This window comes from Pollicipes pollicipes, unplaced genomic scaffold, assembly GCF_011947565.3.
Source record: "Pollicipes pollicipes isolate AB1234 unplaced genomic scaffold, Ppol_2.1 Scaffold_7261;HRSCAF=8764_pilon_pilon_pilon, whole genome shotgun sequence".
In the NCBI taxonomy this organism is placed as follows: domain Eukaryota; kingdom Metazoa; phylum Arthropoda; class Thecostraca; order Pollicipedomorpha; family Pollicipedidae; genus Pollicipes; species Pollicipes pollicipes.
In genome coordinates, this window is record NW_023597054.1 from 26,765,848 (window position 1) to 26,783,264 (window position 17,417).

General features: G+C 55.1%; 2 protein-coding genes across 2 annotated transcripts; one reads left to right on the forward strand and one right to left on the reverse strand.

Annotated features, from left to right (window-relative positions):
* The first annotated feature begins 1,286 nt into the window (after positions 1–1,286).
* Positions 1,287–13,135, forward strand: LOC119111249 (mitochondrial proton/calcium exchanger protein). Its single transcript, XM_037235070.1, has 10 exons — positions 1,287–1,448; positions 4,792–4,995; positions 6,102–6,248; positions 6,699–6,803; positions 7,380–7,499; positions 7,707–7,886; positions 8,533–8,726; positions 9,922–10,072; positions 10,746–10,859; positions 13,130–13,135. The coding sequence occupies exons 1-10, from the start codon at positions 1,287–1,289 to the stop codon at positions 13,133–13,135; spliced, it is 1,383 nt and encodes a 460-aa protein (XP_037090965.1).
* On the reverse strand, positions 12,755–16,685 carry LOC119111822 (nucleoporin SEH1). The gene is made up of 2 exons (XM_037235652.1): positions 16,546–16,685; positions 12,755–14,368 (listed from the first exon to the last, which is right to left on the reverse strand). The coding sequence occupies exon 2, from the start codon at positions 14,269–14,271 to the stop codon at positions 13,165–13,167; it is 1,107 nt and encodes a 368-aa protein (XP_037091547.1). The 5' UTR covers positions 14,272–14,368; positions 16,546–16,685; the 3' UTR covers positions 12,755–13,164.
* Between the last annotated feature and the right edge of the window lie 732 nt (positions 16,686–17,417).

Sequence of the window (17,417 nt, forward strand, 5' to 3'; positions counted from 1 at the left end):
GGTAATCTGATAATAGTATTGAAATGAGAACTATGAAAGGAGTTGTATGATTAGGGGATTATTAAAGGGATCAACAAGGCAGATTGGCATGGAGCACTGGGCATTAGGCCAAGATTTAGAGGAAGCTAGTTTCAGTTACAAAAGGTGGGAGTAGATCTATAAAGCAGCTGATGGCATTTCGTCGAGGAGCAGTGGATGATTGGCATGGACTGTCAAAAGAAGTTGTAGGAAGTACTCCCCGGCAACATTTAAAAATCATTGGGACAAGTTCTGTCGGTCTCAAGATCTCATTTGTAGATAGATTCAGGCAGGTCGGGTGGTAAGATTAGTTTCGAGGATGTGTGCAGAATCTGAGGCCGGCCAACCCCGATGGGGCCTCGTGACTCTTTGTTGACCAGGTCTTTAGATGTCTTTCTGCCTTTATTTAAAAAGCACTACCTGGGAAATGGAAGCATATTCCAAGACTAAACTCATTGGTCAGTTTATAGGGAGGGGGGGGGGTCGCTGGCTCGGGTCGCGGTATCTCCGCATGTCACCCTCTGACCAGCCTGCGTGGCTCTTCAGCGCCTTCCTGCCTTCCTCGGCAGGCGGTGTCATCGCAGCACGGCCGCCATGGTCAGCTGCTGGCTGACTGTGTGCCGGGCGGCTGGGCGGGGCGCGCTGCTGGCATCAGCCGTGCCGCCGGGCTCGCTGGTCCGGCTGCCGCGCGCCGCGCGCTGGCAGCTGCAGCCTGCGCTGTGGCTGGCCGTCCCCGTTCAGCCGGCCTCCCAGCGCGGCGTCCACATCTCCTGCCAGCTGCGCGAGAAGGAGCTGCACAAGCCCTCCTCAAAGGTGGAAGAGTCGGTGGAGTCGCTGCGGGACCAGCTGAAGGACTCGGAGGGCGATGCGGCGCCGGCGGTCGCGCCGCAGCCGCCGGCGCCGCCCGCGCCGCAGCCAGAGCCGCTGCCGGCTGTCAAGGAGCCGCCGCGCCGCACCCTCTGGATCCGCTTCGTCGACGAGGTGAAGCACTACTATCACGGCTTCAAGCTGCTCTTCATCAACATCAACATCTCTCGCAGACTCGTGTGGAAGGTGCTCAACGGCAAGAGCCTGTCACGCCGGGAACAGCGACAGGTGAGGGATCTGGCCGTCACAGTAAGCAGCAGACCGCTGGGTTGCTGGCGAGAACGTGTCTCGGCTTCGGCTTTGCTGTATGGGTGGTCAGAGTTGGGCCCTTCTGCCCTGTCTGTGGTTGCGGATGATCTTTAGAGCCGCACTCGACGGTGGTCGTCGTCCTCCCCTGATCCATGTTATTTCCGTTTCAGCTGGTGCGCACGGTGGCCGACTTGTTCCGGCTGCTGCCGTTCTCTGTGTTTATTATCATCCCGTTCATGGAGTTGTTGCTGCCTGTGGCGCTGAAGATCTTCCCTCAGATGTTGCCCTCCACGTTCCAGACGTCTAACGCTGAGGTGGGTGGTGGAACAGTCGTGCTGACCTCGCTAGGCATCCATTTCAGCTCGTGGGGGAGGGGGAGGGGGCTTTACAGTTTCACACGGCTTTCAAGCACATTGTTACCTTGTCATCATCGCGACGAATGCGGGTATTGCCAGTGTGTTGAGACGTCTGCCACCTTAGCACATTCAGGAGCACCAACATCTGAACCGCAGGAACTCGCTTCCATTGTATTGCTTACGATTGTTGCATGGTCGTGGGCTTATATTTGGCTCGCCGAGATAATATGATCAGTTCACAGCTGCGTGAAACGTTCCTCCGCCGTGTGCCAAACCCTTGTTGTAAGGGCGTGGCGTCCCGTGTCAGTGGCGCTCCACGTCATCGAGCCCACCACAGCTTCACAGGTGAAGTAGAGAGCGGGATGGCGGTGAGGTTCGAATTCCAAACGAACGATTTGCAATCCAAAATGCGGCCTCACTGGCAGCAATCGATGCGTGACGTTGGGGACCTGTCAGAGTGTCGGGCGCCACTCGGTGAGCCTCGCGGTGGAGCAGAGACCAACCCGGCTGGGGCGGGGCTGTCGGCTCGTCAGTTGTGCGCGGATCGGGGAGAGGAGGCCGAGTACCGACTCAGACCATGTGACTACAGCCATCAGGGCTGTGGAGCTGTTGCGAGGGAGTCGCGGGATGTTGGGAGCCCTGCTCCGACTGCCACCTCCTCAGCCCTCGCGCTGCCGCAAGCAGAGCATACTCTGTCGCTCAGCACTGGAGGACGTGCTGGCGACGCCGCAGCTCGACGAGCAATCAGCCGTCTCCGGCGGGCGGCGGCTGATCGGTTGGCAGCGGCGGGGCCGGCTGATCGGAGATGACGCGGTCTATGCCAGGGCAGTTGTCCAGCGCCTGAAGGCAGCTGCCTTCGGCCGGTCCGGCGGGTTGGTACGGCGGTGCCGCTAGGCGACCGAGACCGACTTGCGCCGCTCCATCGCGTGGTGTGAACGGGTGGATCGCACTGGAAAGGTGCCACCGAGACACCCTTCATTGGGCGTGCCTCGCACAGCATTGAGTGAGAGCCAGTTGACGACTGTTATATCTGGAAATCGCGCTCATGAACGCCAGATATGGACGCCTCGACAATTGTATTTGTTTTTTGCCTTGATCGCCGCGTGAGTTATGAAATGACAGGATTTGAATGACGTTATTAGCCATCACGAATGTCAAGGTGACTGAAATATTCTCTCCGATACACCTTTCCCCATTTTCGCGGGCTTGTCGCTCAGAAACTACAGGGGCTCAGGTCTTAAAAAGGGCAGGATTGTGAACGGCATTGAAAGTTGCATCACTATGGCTATTTCGGCTCAAAACCACATATAAATGTGGAACTCTCCCTTTAAAGCATGACGTGCGACGCGGGGAACGCATAAAGAACCACTGTGGATGTTTGCGAGACATTGTGTTCGATAGGAGAGGAGCTCTTATTGAAAACGTTTTGGTAGCATTTTTTGGTCGGCCCGCAGAAAGGCGGTAGAAGGTCCGCTTCCGCGATAAGTTTGGCTTTTTCTTGGCTGAACCTTGGCTTTTGACTCCCGCGATGAGCGTCCGTCAGCGAGGACCGCTACAGTGTCTGTGGACGGTGAGCCAGTGAGCCTGGTCACGTCCGCCGCCATCTCTGCGCCACCGTCAGTCCCCGGTCGCTGGACCGGGCGGTGACCAGTTGTCGGGCCGTTGTGCACCGTCGTCGGTCCGTGGCGTTGGACCGGGCGGTGACCGGCGGTGGGGCCGCTGTGCACCGCTGTCGGTCCCGGCCGCTGGACCGGGTCGCTGCCGCTGAGGACGGCGCGGAGCCGCTGCCGATGCACAGCGTTCAGGCTGGCGCCGGCTGCCCCGTGCGTGGCGGCACCACCGGTGGTCTGGCTGTGTTTGTTGGACAGGACTGCCTGTTTTGTGATGACAGCACCACCGGCCTGGCTGTGCGCGCGAGGCGAGACGATCTGTTTTGTGGCACCTCCGCCGGTGACCTGTCTACACGCACGGCCCTTCCTCAGATAATCTCAGCCGTGACGTCACGCGTACCGCGCTCCTTGTTTGTGCCGTCCGTTGGGAACGAGGGCGTGCGATTCTCTGGCGGACGCTGATACAGCAGTGGTCTGTGATGCGGCATGACGGGCACAAAAAGTCCCCAGCGACAGGCCAGGAGCGTTGGCCTGGGATTTCGCCGATGATATCAGCGTGCATACGGCTACTAGACAATTAATGTAACGGGCGGCCCTCACATGGCGGAAGTTAGATGGTTTACTCCTCTGTATTTACTAGCCCGTTACGTGCAATTGAATTTCACATGCTTTCTTTTACAGGGAATGACAATGTAATGTGTCTCCAAAAACGATGTGTTTTCGCATAGCAGGAGGCAATACGCACACGTTTTACTTCATCAGTTAGACCGTGCCGTTAGACTAGTACTCGTGAGGCGGCACCGGCAGCGAGTTCTGAATCAGTTCGGAAGGCATAACGATGGCTGCGCTGACGCGCCGTGAAGGCTCCGGTATTAGAATGTATTTGACGTTATTTGGTGCGTCGTTGGTGGCCCGTGGCAGGGACGGTGCTATTAAAACCTGGGCTTTAGACCTGTAATTCATATAGTTGTGTTTTTTTTAGTGATGCTGCCGATTCAAGAAAATATGGTGCCTAATGCGTGCGCTGCATTCATTGAGGTGTGGAGGTGTATCGAACATGTATGATCTACGTAGTCCTGTGAATCCAGGATTTTTATTTTGTGCAGGCTTGCCGTCTTTTGAATGTAACTGGATGGTTTACGAACAAAGCTAACGCTCGGTGACATTGACTGTGATAACGTGTGATCACTTGTCTGGGATTACAGGAGGCCAAGATGAAACAGAAGCTCAAACTTAAGTTAGAAACGGCGAAGTTCCTTCAAAAGACCCTGGACTCGATGGCACTGAAAGGCAAAGGTCATTACTCAGACACTGCGAGGGAGTTTGCGGACTTCTTTAAAGAGGTACTTATAAAACTCTGACACTGTGAATGGTTCTTAGGAACCATGCTCTATGGACCATGACTGAATGAGGTTTTCTGGTGATTTGATGGCAGGCAAAATCTGTTTTGCAGTATCTGCAGGTAAGTACAGCAGTTACCTTGTTCAACGTCTGTGGAACAACATTGCAAAATAAATGTGCTTGCACCTCAGTGGCCCATGCGTTTGAATGAGGCTTGTGCGTGATGCTGCCATGCTTCCCTGGTGTTAACAAGCCAGGACCAGGAACCTGTGGTCAGTATTATGTCGTAGTGCCGGCGCCCCGCGGTCGTGCGCGGCCATTCTCTGACGGCGCTGTCGGCCACGTTCCAGATCCGAACATCCGGGGAGCAGGCCTCCAACGAGCAGATCATCAAGTTCTCGAAGCTGTTCGAGGACGAGGTGACGCTCGACTCGCTGGACCGGCCGGAGCTCGTCGCGCTGTGTCGAGTGCTCGAGATTCCGACGTTCGGCACCAACAACTTCCTTCGCTTCCTCATCCAGATGAAGCTGCGCGGTCTCAAGGCCGACGACAAGGTTGGCCGCGCCGCGGCGCCGAGGGCCGGTTGTTCGCTCTGGTCGTGAGGCGCGAAAAGGTTTCGATGCACGGGTGGCCCATGGTTGGTTGTGCCAGTGTTTGGCGGCATAGCATCCCTGTAGCGTAGGGTCAGTGTCTCGGAAAATTACTGGGTGTTTATCGCGTTTTCAGCGGGTGGGCTTAAGTCTTACATTGTTGAGACCGATGTGCGTTGAAAAGGACGACCATTTACAGTTATAGACGACGCGTTAGCGATCGCGTTGCCCGCGCTATCACTTAAGTTGTGTAGTGTCTCGTTGTCCGACTCGCTTTCAGCGACTGGCTTACCCGGAGCCTGTGATGTTGGTATTGCATGGCAGCAGGCTCCTGCGTGTGAGCCGGGGCGGGGGCGACGGCGAACGCCGGGGCAGGAGTGGCTGCTGCGGGTGAGCCGGGGCGGAGGTGACGGCGAACGCCGGGGCAGGGGGTGGCTGCTGCTGGTGGGCCGGGGCGGAGGTGACGGCGAACGCCGGGGCAGGGGTGGCTGCTGCGGGTGGGCCGGAGCAGGGGTGACGGGGAACGCCGGGACAAGGGGTGGCTGCGGCGGGTGAGCTGGGGCGGGGGTGACGGCGAACGCCGGGGCAGGGGTGGCTGCTGCTGGCGGGCGGGTGACGGCGAACGCCGGGACAGGGGTGGCTGCTGCTGGCGGGCGGGTGACGGCCAACGCCGGGGCAGGGGTGGCTGCTGTGGGCGGGCCGGGGCGGGGGTGACTGCAAACGCCGGGGCAGGGGGTGGCTCCCGCGGGTGGGCCGTGGCGAGGGTGACAGCGAACACCGGCCCACATCGCCCAGTGGTCGACAGGACACCACGGCATGGTCACAGTCTCTGTGCCGTATCAGTACCTGTTTTTGAGGCCTCCCAAACCGGGGTGGATGACGCGACCGCTAGTGAATCGCTGTACCATTGAGCGTCTCGGTTGGGGCGCGGGCTGCAGAAGCGGGACCGACGTGCTAGTGTTCTCGATTCTGCCGTCGGGTGTGCTGAATGGAGAGCACTTTGCCTGATATTCAGTTCTCTGCTGCGTTTGGACGGCTGTGTATGTGGCTCCACGGACCCTTGCCGTCAGATTATCCAGCGGGAGGGCGTTGAGACGATGGTGGTGGAGGAGCTGCAGTCGGCGTGTCGCGCGCGGGGCATGCGAGCGTACGGCGTGTCCGTGGACCGGCTGCGCTCTCAGCTCTCCAAGTGGCTCGACCTCAGCCTCAACGAGAAGGTGTGTCTGGCGCTTCACGTCGCCCCCCCCCCCCCCACCCACCCACCCACCCACCCCCACCCCTCCTCCCACCGCCGGTAACCTGGCCACTGTTGGCACCGAGTCGTTATGTCATGTGGTTTGTTTTCAGTCCGCTAAATGTGTCAGTAGTAAGGGTTGTAAGCAACACGAGATAATAAATCGGCCTCATGGAAGGAGCGTGCGTACGGCTTCTGCGCACGGCGTGGGGGGGGGGGGGGAGGAGGGGACTGTACATAAGTAAAGCACGTGTGCAGCTCAACCCATTAAGTGAAGTTCCAATAGCAAAATGTGGTACAGTCTCTGGAAATTTTATGGTGTCAAGTGGCGCGTAGAGCAGACGGCTAGTGGCTTCCACAGGTCTTCTGTAGGACCTCTGACCCGCCGGTGTCGTGTGTCACCTCACCATCGCGTGTGCGTGTGTGTGGACAGGTGCCCCCGTCTCTGCTGCTGCTCTCCCGCGCCTTGTACCTGCCGGAGAACCTGCCTGCCGGCGACCAGCTGAAGGCTGCCATCTCCCGTCTGCCTGAGTCTGTGGTACGTTAGCGCACAGCGCCCGGCGCCGCCGCCCCCAGCTCTGGCTTACTCTCGCCCGGTGGAGACGGGTTGCCATGCGTGTGATCTTGTGCGTGATTGGGTTTGAGGTGTTTCAACGTTTTCAAGATGTGGGTGTTTTCTTGCAGCTGTTCTTTTGTTTGGTACATGTGCATGACATCTTGAACCATGAACGCACTCCGCTCACCGCATCGGAGTTGATCATCCGGTGCCATTTTGATGTTTTTTCTAGTCAACATGGTCATCATTTGTCCATTTTGACATTGACCTGCCTTTGCCGTTTTGCGTTCGCTGGAACTTGACTTTGTTTAGTCGCTCCATGTACGTTTGGAGCCGAGCCTTGTGTAATCTCCTTCTGTCTGTCCGAAGTCCGGCCCAGTGTCGCCGCTCCCTCTCTCCGGAGCTGGACCCAGTGTCACCCCTCCCCGACCCATTGTCACCGCTTCCGGTCTTTCCAGAGCTGGACCCAGTGTCGCGGCTCCCTGCCCGCGTGGAGCCTGACCTTGCGTAATATCTCCCTGTCTCCGGAATCTGACCCTGTGTCGCCACCCCACACAGGGCACGGCCACGCGCGCCGCCATCGGAGATCGCGAGGGCCGCGTCGACTTCAAGACGCGCGTGGACGTGATCAAGGACGAGGAGCGCAAGATCTTGGAGGAGGACGAGGAGCAGCGTCGCGTCGAAGCGGCTGCGCAGCAGCAGCAACAGGAAGAGGCGGCACGGCGCGCGCCGGAGCCGGCCGAGTTGGTCGAGCCGGCACCGGCGACGGCACCCGCACCTGAACCCGCACCCGCACCTGCACCTGCACCTGCACCCGCACCTGCACCCGCGCCCGCACCCGCACCCGCACCCGCACCCGCACCCGCACCGGAACTGGATGCCGAGCTGCTGCGAGACACGGCACCCACATTGGCCGACCGGGCGGAGGAGGTGGGCGAGCTGACGTCACGTGACGTATCCGAAATCGAGGGCGCGCTCGAGACTCTGGCAGCCACCCGACGCCGGCCGCTGCTCGAGCAGGAAGAACTAGAGGACATCAAGGAAGAGATGGCCGACTACCAGGAGGTGAGCAACCTGAGCTGAGCTGAGCTGAGCTGAGCTGAGCTGAGCTGAGCTGAGCTGAGCTGGGCTGAGCTGAGCCGAGCTGAGCTGGGCTGAGCTGAGCTGAACTGAGCTGTGCTGAACTGAGCTGAACTGAACTGAACTGAACTGAACTGAACTGAGCTAAGCTGAACTGTGCTGAGATGAGCACCGCGGCCGGTCGGCTTGTGCTGGGGTGGGCGCCTTTTCCACTGTCCAGGATAAGGTGTGTAGACCCAGACAGCACATAAGCAAGCGGCGAATTACCCGAGAAGCCATAATCAGTGGCAGCGATGGCCGCGCGGATAATTACTTGTGCGTGTTGCTAAGAGAGTATTCGCACCACTATATGGTCTTGATTGATCGGTAAGAGCGTGCCGTGCCGCTGTGCCCTGCGTCCGCTGCAGCGGCAGCGCTGCGTCCCGACTCACAGCATCCGCTGCAGCGGCAGCGCTGTGTCCTGGCTCACGGCGGCAGCGCTGTGTCCCGACTCACAGCGTCCGCTGCAGCGACAGTGCTGCGTCCCGGCTCACAGCGTCCGCTGCTGCGGCAGTGCTGCGTCCGTGCCCACAGCATGTTTACATGCGCTCGGTTTCTTCACACGACTGCCGGTTTTTTTGTGGTCGTGCAGGATGTGCAGGATCTGCGGGATATCATGAACAAGGCCGGCAAGAAGATGAGTCATCTGAAGGAGACGAGGGCTGCTCGAGGTCTGCAGTACAGCGTTAACAGGATGATCGGCTCGCTCGACTCCATGATCGACAAGCTGCAGGCCAAGGAGAAGAAGCTGCATGAACAAAACACCTCCCGCGACGGCAAAAAGAGGCAAGGCAATGTGTGGAGTTTGATACATTTCGTGACGTGATACTTTTTCAATTCGTGATTGCTCGCAACTCTCTGGTATTTGCTTCGCAGTTTGCCAGGCATGGGCCTTAAGTTTTCGTAATATCGTTTGAGTCATATTAGTATCGCTCTGGGACAATGCTTACGATATTTTAGCTCTGTGCACGTTACTGGCTTACCATTTCAGTCAAAGGAGAATAATCCGTATGCCTGTGATCAAATGTTTTATACACACGCGCGCGATTACTGCGTGGTATGGTACAATTCTTCAGTATGCCAGTCTTTGGTGTCGCGTCGTTCCATTTTCCTTAAGTCAATAGTCTTTGAATTGGTCAACTGTGCATTGTGATTTATCCCAGTGCCAGCATTGGGCAGCATCCTGTAGAATATAGGAATCATTTTCGGCAAAGTTGCTGACAGCCACAGCTTTATCAAGCGCGATGGACGCCTTTGCTAGTTTAAAGGGAAAAGGGAGTTTAAAGGCACTTGGAGATGTTGGAGCAAGCATGAGATATCATGCAAGGAGCTCACTCATAACTATTAGTGTGTCTTCAATTGGAAGAGACTGCTCTAGAACACACGATTTGTCTGCTTTTTTGAACATGCCCCCCAATGCTTTATCGTTTGATGACGTCATCGTTCCTTGCACAACATTGATTAGGAGCCAGTTTGCGGCTGTTATGTCTGGAAGTCGTGCTCACGAACGTCAGATGTGAACGACTCGACAATTTGGATTTTCTTGGCCGTGATCGCCGCATGGCTAATGCAGTGACAGGGTTTGAATAACGTTATAATGGCGTCACGGATGCTTTGGTGACCTTGGAATCCCCCCCCCCCGCCCAATAGTCTACATCTTCGCAGGCCTGTGAGTCAGAAACTAGAGGGGTTTGGGTCCTGAGAAGGACAGGACTCTGACCTGCACAGACTGATCGTCAATATGGCTATTTCAGTTCAAAACCCTATATAAATGTGAAACACCCCGCTTAAAGGGAAATAGAGGTTAGAAATAGAACGGGTCTGTCTTGATAATTTCCGACCACAATCCTTGCGTGTACTTGAAACCACCCATTTGTCAGCCTTCACGGCAAGACAGTGCATCAAGGATGGTATGGACAGGTGCGGAGCGGGGCCTTGACCCTGCTGACTTCACCCGACACGACACTTCTGCGTGTTACAGTGATGAGGAGGTGGGCATCCAGGAGCTTATCCAGACGCTGCAGCACATCCAGTCGGTGCCCGACCAGACCAAGCTCAACACTATCGCTCACGTGCTCTCCAAGATGGACGACAATCAGGACGGCTCGATCCGCGTGGAGGACGTGCTGGACGTGAGTGTGCCCCAGGCCCCTCTATCGAGAGCGGAGCTGGGCCTGACCGTGGTCACGTGACGCCCCGGCCGTCAGGTGGGGTGTCGTCGACGGGAAGGGATGTGGTCAGTTCTCACGGGAGAGTGAAGTATTCGACGCCGAGACCCGGAGTCTGGGGATACGGAACAATAAACATGGGACGGCATCGGCGCGGTAACGATTTTGCGGAGTTACTTCTCCGTGGCTTACAGAAGATGTGAAAGAAGAGCTCTCTGACGATCGCGGGCTCAGGCCAGACTGGTTGATTAAAGCTCCGCAGCGGAACGGTGTTTCTCAGATTGCAGCGCGAGAGGCGCTGCTCTGACACGGCCTGCAGTGACTGTAGGCTCATCTGCTGTGGTATCGAGACCAGCGGGTGTAGTCTTATATGCAGTTGCCTTGCGGGAGGGGGGGGGGGGGGGGGTTCTAGGCCGATCTGGCTGATCAGTGGGCTGATTTGCTGTCGTACCGAGACCGGCGGGTGTAGTCTCATATGCAGTTGCCTTGGGGGGGAGGGGGTTCTAGCTCCCATTTCGGAAACAGCGGTGAAGTTCGCAGAGAAACACGTTTTTGTGTATTTTGTGTCGGGTTTAGCCATTTTCCCCAACATATTTTGTGACACTACGCCCGTGACCGTGATCGTCGCTGTCGCCAGGTTATTGAGCTGATGGGCCAGGATAACCTCAAGCTGAACAGCAAGCAGATGGAGGAGATCATTCAGCTGCTGGACCGCGAGAAGGTGCTGGATCTGGAGCGGAGGATCGAGAAGGCGCTGCTCCGGGAGGCGGAGGAGATCGCGGCGGCGGCGGCTGCCGCCGAGAAGGCCGCCCAACAAAAACCGGAACAATAGCACCCCTCCCCTCCCCCCGCCGCCAGCGCTCGGCTGGATATTCCGGCCGGATCCCGCTGGCCGGCTTAGCCCGGATGCGCGTACCTGCCCCGCCCTGGCGGCCTGTTAAAGATGAGATGTGCAATGGTCTCCGACGGTGATCGCCGCGCGCCGCTGCGCCGAGTACGGGACTTCGACGGCGGCGGCGCTGGCGTCGCGGCGCCCATTACGGGACTTCGACGGTGGCGGCGCTGGCGTCGCGGCGCCGCGTGGACAGTCTGTTGTCCTTCGGTCACGTGGCGTTCGCGTGGCAGGAGACGGCGGGGTCAGGGCCGCGGTGCGTGTGATCATTGGCTTGCGGCCCGAACCCCGGCGATACGCGCGATAGGTTCTGGACTGTTGTTAGGGACGCCAAAGTTGCTAGTTTTGTACGCTTATCTGTCCCACACGTTGTGACATACGGGGGCGTTGTTTCATGACCGGGTAAGGGGCATGTGGGGGTAAATGCGTTACTTCCCCCGTCAGGTGAATATGCCTTGCTTAGTAATGATTGGGGCAAAGCCTCGTGGATTGGTTCGTGTAAATTATGCTCGCTCAGCATTTTTGTGCTGGCCACTATTTAAACATGAATCCATGTCAGTGCGTCTTCAGCAGGGAAGCTGACAATCCAACGCGTTCTGTGCACCTGAAGCGTTGCAAACCTCTTGACTGTTCCAGTCGCCGTTACCAAAAAAGACTCAATCACGAACCAGGGCATAGTTTCCTATGACGAAAGTACGAATTTGCGCTCTCTCGATTTGCGCTGTATGGACTGGTGTAATACTTTATGCCATAAGCAACCTTTCCGACTCACGCGGCCTATTTGGCTAGCATTGATTTCGGAATCGAGAGATCAAATATCCCCAGCTCGTTCCTGGCGCGTGTGCTACATCAGAAATACGAAATTTTAGGAGTTGCTAGTGTTGTCCTGTGAAATTAAAACTATGACGTCCCAGAAACCGCTGCCCAATATGCCAGAAAAACGTCCACTCCTGCTGAGGTAATGTGGACTAGGCAAATCCTGGTGACCTGTAGACTCCGGAAAACTAACTGGCTTTCCTCATGCGCATAGTACCCCACCCAACTGCGGCCTGTGGAGTTTTTGCGCGCCCCGTCCACAAGCGTTTGTTATGAGTTTACCGACGTGTACTGTGGTGTTTATTCTCTATGCGCAGCGAGCCCTCATCAATGGTGCAGTGACATCCGGATCCTCCGGGCCCGGTGGTCTAGTCCTCGCTGCTTGGTCTCGTCGAAGTGTTTCGCTTCCCGCGCGATGTGGCTCCAAAGGAATATATGCCGCACGAAATTCGCCTGCACGCGTCTGCCACGTCAAGCGTGGATCGATTTCACACGTGAACCATTCCTAACCTGTCAGTGGTATGGGAAATGGCTCCGGCATAGCAGATTCACTACCTGCATAACGTGGATTCTGTGTGATTCGGAATCTTTCGTCGTGAGTCACACGTGTATGCACTTCACCCACCACGAGATGTCCAGGCTCTCCGTGTAACCAAGCTACGTTTCGTAAGCGGCTGGCGCGCACAGCTTCTGCGTGAGGCACCTAACCCCGCCGGGCTCAAGCGCCGAGGGCCACTTTCAGAAGTGTTTCACGCCGCCTCTCCTCTCCGTAGACGAGCCTCCGCGCCCGAGGACATGGGGCTCCTGTTGGCGTAGGGACGTAGACCTCTGCAGACGTACGCCAACATGTGTCCCCGACAAAGCAAGGCTTCGCGTTCGTCGCGAACTTGGGGAGAACGAACTCATAAAATGCACCATATTTTATATGTATTTAATTGATGATGTGAATCCCCGCATATATATCAGGGCCATTGGAGGAGCCCCGCTCCGCCGACTTGCAGGAAGTTGCAGCACGGCCGAAATACTAGCGTATACTAGCACCACCTCAACCGAACACTCGTCGGCACTCCGCACCTTTCAAACACGGCCCCAGTCAATACCAGGATCCTCATCTTGAGACCAGCGGCGTTTCACAACTTGCCCTTGCGCCGGTGCCGAGGCGTCGCGGCGACAACACCGCGCCATCAGCGTGACGGGCCGCGGGAGCACCCCGAACTTGAGCGCACGGTGCGACCGGGCGGTGTGTCCACTTCGCATGCGGCAGCTGGACCGCAGAGACCGCCCAGACCCCGCCGGGACCCGGCTACCGGCAGCGGTAGGGCGGAGCGCGGCGGGCCCAGCACGAGCGTCAGTGCCACGCTACCTCGTTGGGGCGTTTGATGGCGCCCAGCTTGTAGTACTTGGCCGTGGAGAGGGCGTTACCGGAGGCGTTCGGGGCCGCGGCACCGTCCGCCTCGCGGTCGGCCGCGGCCGAATTGTCGGCCAGCAGCTTGCAGATGCACTTCCAGTGGTTCAGGTAGTTGGCTTTCCAAAGTCGGACGCAACCGTCGTCGCCGGACGAGCCCAGGATGGTGCCGGTGATGCTCCAGGCCACGCGCCAAACCACCGACCTGTGGTCCTCGAGCCGCGCCAGCTCGCGCACCTCGTACGCCCCACCGCCACCGCCGTTGTCGGCCGCCGGCGGCGCCAGCGCCACGATCCGCACTGCCGTCGACGCGATGCCGAGCACGTGGAACGAGCGGCCCATGTTGGGCGCGAACGCGATGTCGTGCACCTTGTCGGTGATGGCTGTCAGGTTCTGCACCTTGCTCCACTTGCGCGCACCCTTGCTGTACTCGAACACGAGCACCTTGGCGCCGCCCGTGTGCGGGTTGGCGGCGCCGACCTGCTCCTCGGAGCCGGCGGCCAGCAGCTGCGAGAGGCCCGACGGCGCCGGCGACCAGCTGATGCACGAGCCGGCGCAGCGCATGCTGAGCTCGTGCTCAAGCGACCACGTGCTCAGGTTCATCACGTCCATGGCTTCGTAGATGCGGATGACGCCGTCGGCCGACACGGTGGCCAGCTGGAGGCCCATGTAGCGCGGCGAGAAGCGGACGTCGGCCACCGAAGTGCGCGAGTCCACCAGCGGCGCGCGCCGGATCCACGTGTTCTGATGGTGGTCGCTGGAGGCATCGCTCACGATCTCCTCCCAGACAGCGGCCGTGCGGTCGAACGAGCACGTGGCCAGCACCTGGCCGAACTCCGGGTGCGCCCAGGTCACCTTCCACACGGCGCCCGAGTGAGCTTTCCACTTGCATGAGCAGTGCCACTGACCGTCCTCGCCCTGGTCCCACACCTTCACTGTGTGGTCGCTGGAGCACGTGGCCAGGCGCCGCCCATAAAAGTCGAACGCCACGTCATTGATCAGGTCATGATGGCCAGACTCTATATTTCTCTGCTTGAATGACCCCATCATGTGGCAGTCTGGTTCAGAGTTGTGTGTTGCACCCAAGACTTGATGTCAGGGTGAACCAGTGACTTGAGGCACCACAGATATGTAACACCAGTTAGATCTGTCAATAAACAGGACAATTACACATGACTACCAAATGATACACCACCACAATTGCAGAACAGTGTACATTCAATGCTTTGCTGGTCCATACAGAGAATGAACAATGAATGGATTGCAGCAATGACAGTGCATCCAATTCTTTGGATTGCCATTGTGGCTTCATGGACAAATATTCAGGTGATGATTACCATGGCCGCAGCTTAAGCTGATAGCATTATTTATCAACTTGAGCGCTGGAGGTTGTCATGATCATGAGAGACAATTGTCAGGGCTTCATGCCTCATGTCTGAGAAATAAGCTGGGGATGGAGCAAGCCACTGCTGTGGCTGGCTGAACCAATTATTGGTGGCAAAATAAGCAGATTGTTCCTGTCAGAATGAGTGGAACTGGCTGTAGTCCTCTGGCTCACAATCAGTGACAGCTTGGCCACAAAACATTTGCCAACTTCAAGGTGCATGACAATGGCCCTGGACCAACTGGTAATGGGCTCCAGACTGGATTATTCAGGGTCATTTACTCCTGGATTACAGTATTGTGAAACATTAAAAAATCTGGCTGACACAGCTTAGCCTAACCTCTTAAAAGCTGCTACCCTTAAAGGAAAAGGTGTGATGAGAAAATGTGAACTGATAAAGATTCTACAAATTCAAAGTTTTTTTCTGAACATCTTTAGTTGTAATACCGACAAATTGGCTATGGAGCCTGCCATGTTTCAAAGCTAAGCATTTCCTTTAAATGTGTCACACAGGGCTATGTGAATCAGTGACAGTAGACATAATGAAATAGTAATAATAGTTTATTTCACACCACCAGGCTGGTGCACATTTTAGCACACACAGGCATAAGACAAACATGCACACATACAAACATAGAGCAAGACAGCAGCAAGACACCTAGCACTTGCTTCACAACAAAAAGGGTGGTAACAGGACCTTATCCAGGGTCATGACCTCATTCATACAACTGATGGTGATCACAGACACACCAAACTAGGTTGGCCATGACAATGTTCTGAACATCTGACTTGCTGACTGCCCAGAGGTCTGATGTCATAAAATTGACCTTATGCCAGATATGCACATGTGTCCTGACAATGACAACCACTAGCTCTGGACAATGATGTTACTTGCTAAGGCTTCACCTCACCAAATCTACATTATTCAGAGCTTGAGAGCTTTGTTGAATCTCACACATTTTTTAAGAGTGCTATCTGTTGCAAAATAAAAAACTGTCTCATTTCAAATTTAAGTACACTTGTACTGAGAGCAAAAATTGGTATTTGGTACTGATTCTTAGGGATAGAGAACACAAATTGTAAGCCTGCAGCTTGTAGTGAGAACAAAAAAGCCGACATGAATTCATACTGTGCACACAGCTGATAATGTATAGCATCTTTTAACAGTAGTTAGACAGTAAATACCATGCACTAGCTGGTCTCAGTGGTTGCCTAAGGCCATTGCAAATTGGCAGCCTGTAATTCTGGAAGTTTCTAGCTTCCTGAGTAAGTCTTTTCTTCCTAAGCAAGTGTTTCCTTTATATATGTATGCTCAGATATACTGCACTTTTTTGAGCTATGGAACATGAAAAATTGTTCATACTGACAGCAGTTTTATTCTACAGGTGCAAGTCTCAGCTGAGGGTGATATAAACCAATGCTTCAAATGGTGTGGACCCATTGTATAACTTCCCATGTGCATCATAAAAAATTTATGACTGAAATATCATGCAAGCCACTCTAATATAAATAGGACTATCTGACACATGGTGGTCAGGGCACCTACGTAGCAACCAACGTGGAATCTTTCTCACCTCAGGTGTGCAGAAAACATGATGCCCACCTGGGCTTCTACTGGCCTAGATATATTACTATACATAGATATGGGACCAGAGGTGCAGTTACTATTTAGCTGGATGGAACTCCAGCCTCATTCACCAACTCTGAGAATAAATTTGGTCAAATTAAGGGAGACAATATGATTTGTACACTATTTACCAGAGTTAAACAATTGTTCCTGCCCAGCCTCTCCCCAAGCTCATGTGCCAAAATGCACCGTATGGGACGTCCGACTGCTGTATAATCGGGGCCCGGACATCCTTACAGCAGGAGCACGAGATTATTCCCTCCTCATGGAACAAACGAGCCCAGCATAGTTCGCATCCTCTACATCTACTTACCGACGTTGAATCCGATACGATGCTTTCCTCAGTGTATGACGCCGGGCTGATTTTTTTTAAAGGCTTAACCAATATTCTGAACTGATTATGCCGTCCCCGGGCGACACCGCTTCCCAAGGCCTTTTTAAATTAACTTTTTAATGGTAACCCAGAATGCTACAGAAATGGCGCGCACAGATGAACAGTCTCCAATAACAGACCCGCTGTCAGTTATTTATCGGTTTCGGCATTGCTTTATACGGAGTTCTGAATTTTTAAAGAATCATTATGTTGCAAAACCTGGCTCGAGCAATACCTCAATTTCAAAAAGTTCAGCTTGTCATCTAAACATAAGGCCAACAGGCCTGCCCGGCGGAGAAGAAGATATCCTACTTTAGCTGCACCCTCACAATTGGTGGCAGCGCTCGGTACATGGACGGAAAATTGCAAGCTTTCATCTGAAGCCATATTTGTACGTTTTCATCCCTTATTCGATCCAGTTTTCTCGGTGGCTTTCTGTCTAAGGCAAAATCCTTCCTAAGAGCCGGAGACTTCAAAGCCACTGATTTCGTGTATCTAAGCGTGTTTAGGATGGCATTTGACGTCACTGTTATACCTTACATACAAGCTGCATTTTTACAGTTCTAAGTTAGATAAAGATAACATCAAAAAGTATTAAACATAATTTCGTATCCAAGATGCCGTTGTCATTTGCGATATATATAGATATAGATATAGATATATATATATATATATATATATATATATATATATATATATATATTCGTATACTTAGGCGATATGTCTCAGGTGGTGTGTACTGCTTTGTTATACGCAACGGCAAATAAACAATTTTATCAGTTTCTGGTGCGTTGTTCGATTGCTTGAATCAA

Bases quoted from the DNA above. Each gene is read 5' to 3' on its own strand.
- LOC119111249 (XM_037235070.1), top strand. From the start codon at position 1,287: ATGTTATTTCCGTTTCAGCTGGTGCGCACGGTGGCCGACTTGTTCCGG. The intron at 1,449-4,791 runs GTGGGTGGTGGA...GCCACGTTCCAG, and splicing joins TCCAGACGTCTAACGCTGAG to ATCCGAACATCCGGGGAGCA. The intron at 8,727-9,921 runs GCAAGGCAATGT...TGCGTGTTACAG, and splicing joins TCCCGCGACGGCAAAAAGAG to TGATGAGGAGGTGGGCATCC.
- LOC119111822 (XM_037235652.1), bottom strand. From the start codon at position 14,271: ATGATGGGGTCATTCAAGCAGAGAAATATAGAGTCTGGCCATCATGAC.